This window comes from Vigna angularis, chromosome 6 (genome assembly GCF_016808095.1).
Source record: "Vigna angularis cultivar LongXiaoDou No.4 chromosome 6, ASM1680809v1, whole genome shotgun sequence".
In the NCBI taxonomy this organism is placed as follows: Eukaryota; Viridiplantae; Streptophyta; class Magnoliopsida; order Fabales; family Fabaceae; genus Vigna; species Vigna angularis.
In genome coordinates this window covers 28,118,273-28,120,170 of record NC_068975.1, presented here as the reverse complement: position 1 = coordinate 28,120,170, position 1,898 = coordinate 28,118,273, and the positions used below count along the sequence as shown (strand labels likewise).

The window sequence follows — 1,898 nt, the reverse complement described above, 5'->3', positions numbered from 1 at the left end:
TATTAAAAGCATAGGTTTATATATATATATATATATATATCATGTTTAGTATTTTTAAACTATGTAACTTGTGATAGAGAATTATGAACAAATCTGAGGTGAGAATTAGGGTGAGAGAAGGGGTAATGGTGGCTGGCTTTCAAGTTTGAATTAAATAATGAATTTAAAATTCAACAACCATGAATCAGATTTGTCGTGGTCCATGGAATAAAACAAATATATTATTTAAAAAGAGAAGAAACGTGGTATTTAAAAGGAGGGTAAGGTGTTGAGAAGCTGAGAAGCTATGGTGTGCTTCCTCATTACGAGGTAGAGAACCTTCTGGATCTCTCTCCATCCACCACTTGAAAGTGAGTTTGGTTTTCTTGTGTGAAGAAGATGGGAAGAGCTCCTTGTTGCTCCAAAGTAGGGTTGCACAGAGGTCCATGGACTCCACGAGAAGATGCTTTGCTCACTAAGTATATTCAAGCTCATGGAGAAGGCCAGTGGAGATCACTGCCAAAAAGAGCTGGTCATAATCTCTTCTTCTTCTTTCATAATCTTCCTTCCTTCTTCATCTTCCATCTCAATGTTCTTCATCTGCTTCTCCCTTTTTAATATATTAATCTCAAATCAACTTCTTCCTCTTTCTTCTTTGCCTTTCTCTCCTATCTTTATTATTTTTTCTTCTCCTTGTTATCATCGTCAAACTTTCGTTATATAATATGTTCCTGATCAGTATGTATGTGTAAATGGCATCTTTCGTTCTTTCTTACACCATTACATCTCATTGTCTTTATTCTATTAAATTTATTTATTTTTTAATTATCATATTTAATAAATTTGTTAATTTGTTGAATAGCTAATCATCATAAATAAGGTTAGTAAAATTTATATCGTGTATTTTTCCGTTTTTAAACATGCGTATAGTGGGGACAACAAGGTGTTCCGTGATAGCTGTCAAAAATTATATTTTCTTGGTAACATATTAATTCAAGTTGTCCCCCACCTTCAATCATCTGAGTTAATTGATTTTACCATATGATCATGGTAAGTTTACGATAGACACAGTGTCTTTTAGTTTTGTTTTGAGCTAGATAATGATGGTTGGTGGTTGATGCAGGTCTTCTCAGATGCGGAAAAAGTTGCAGACTGAGATGGATGAACTATCTGAGACCAGATATAAAGAGAGGAAACATAACTCCAGAAGAAGACGATCTCATAATTAGAATGCATTCACTTTTAGGAAATCGATGGTCCCTCATTGCTGGAAGGTTACCGGGACGAACAGATAATGAGATAAAGAATTACTGGAATACCCATCTTAGCAAGAAGCTGAGAAATCAAGGAACAGATCCTAAGACACACCACAAGTTAACCGTACCACCGGAGAAGAAGAAGGGCAAAAAGAAGAACAAGCAAAAGCATGAGAATAAGAAAGGGAGCTCTGAGAAAACCTTGGTTTATCTACCAAAAGCCGTGAGGGTTAAGGCTGTGTCATGTGTGCCTCGAACGGAGAGCACCTTCACCCTGGATTCGAATTCGGGTAGTGCATCGACGAGCCAGGAGAAAGTTCAAAGCCCAGAAGAAGTAGCAAGAGAGGTAAACATGGTTTGGGGTGTAGGCAACGAAGGAGACCATGGTGGGGTTGGAATTTTCTTTGGTGAAGACCACGACCTAGTCAACACCTCCTCTTACGTGGAATGTCATTCTGATGATGTTCACACTGATCATGGTACGCTACAAAAGCTCTACGAAGAGTACTTGCAGCTCTTGAAGGATGAAGAGAAACCTGCGGATGAATTAGATTCTTTTGCCCAATCTTTATTGGTGTAGATGTAGAAATAATGCTAAACTATATGCTTGGAAAGTAATAAAATAAAGTTTGCTCTAGCAAGCATGTGAGCATTGTATTATTA

General features: G+C 37.1%; 1 protein-coding gene across 1 annotated transcript; it reads left to right on the top strand.

The window, feature by feature from the left end:
• The first annotated feature begins 254 nt into the window (after positions 1-254).
• Positions 255-1,898, top strand: LOC108342054 (transcription repressor MYB6). The gene is made up of 2 exons (XM_017579756.2): positions 255-511; positions 1,103-1,898. Exons 1-2 carry the CDS (start codon positions 379-381, stop codon positions 1,813-1,815), a joined length of 846 nt encoding a protein of 281 aa, XP_017435245.1. The 5' UTR covers positions 255-378; the 3' UTR covers positions 1,816-1,898.

Excerpts from the sequence above, each read along its gene's own strand:
- LOC108342054 (XM_017579756.2), top strand. The coding sequence starts at position 379 with ATGGGAAGAGCTCCTTGTTGCTCCAAAGTAGGGTTGCACAGAGGTCCA. Across the intron at positions 512-1,102 it reads ATCACTGCCAAAAAGAGCTG|GTCTTCTCAGATGCGGAAAA; the intron begins GTCATAATCTCT and ends TGGTTGATGCAG.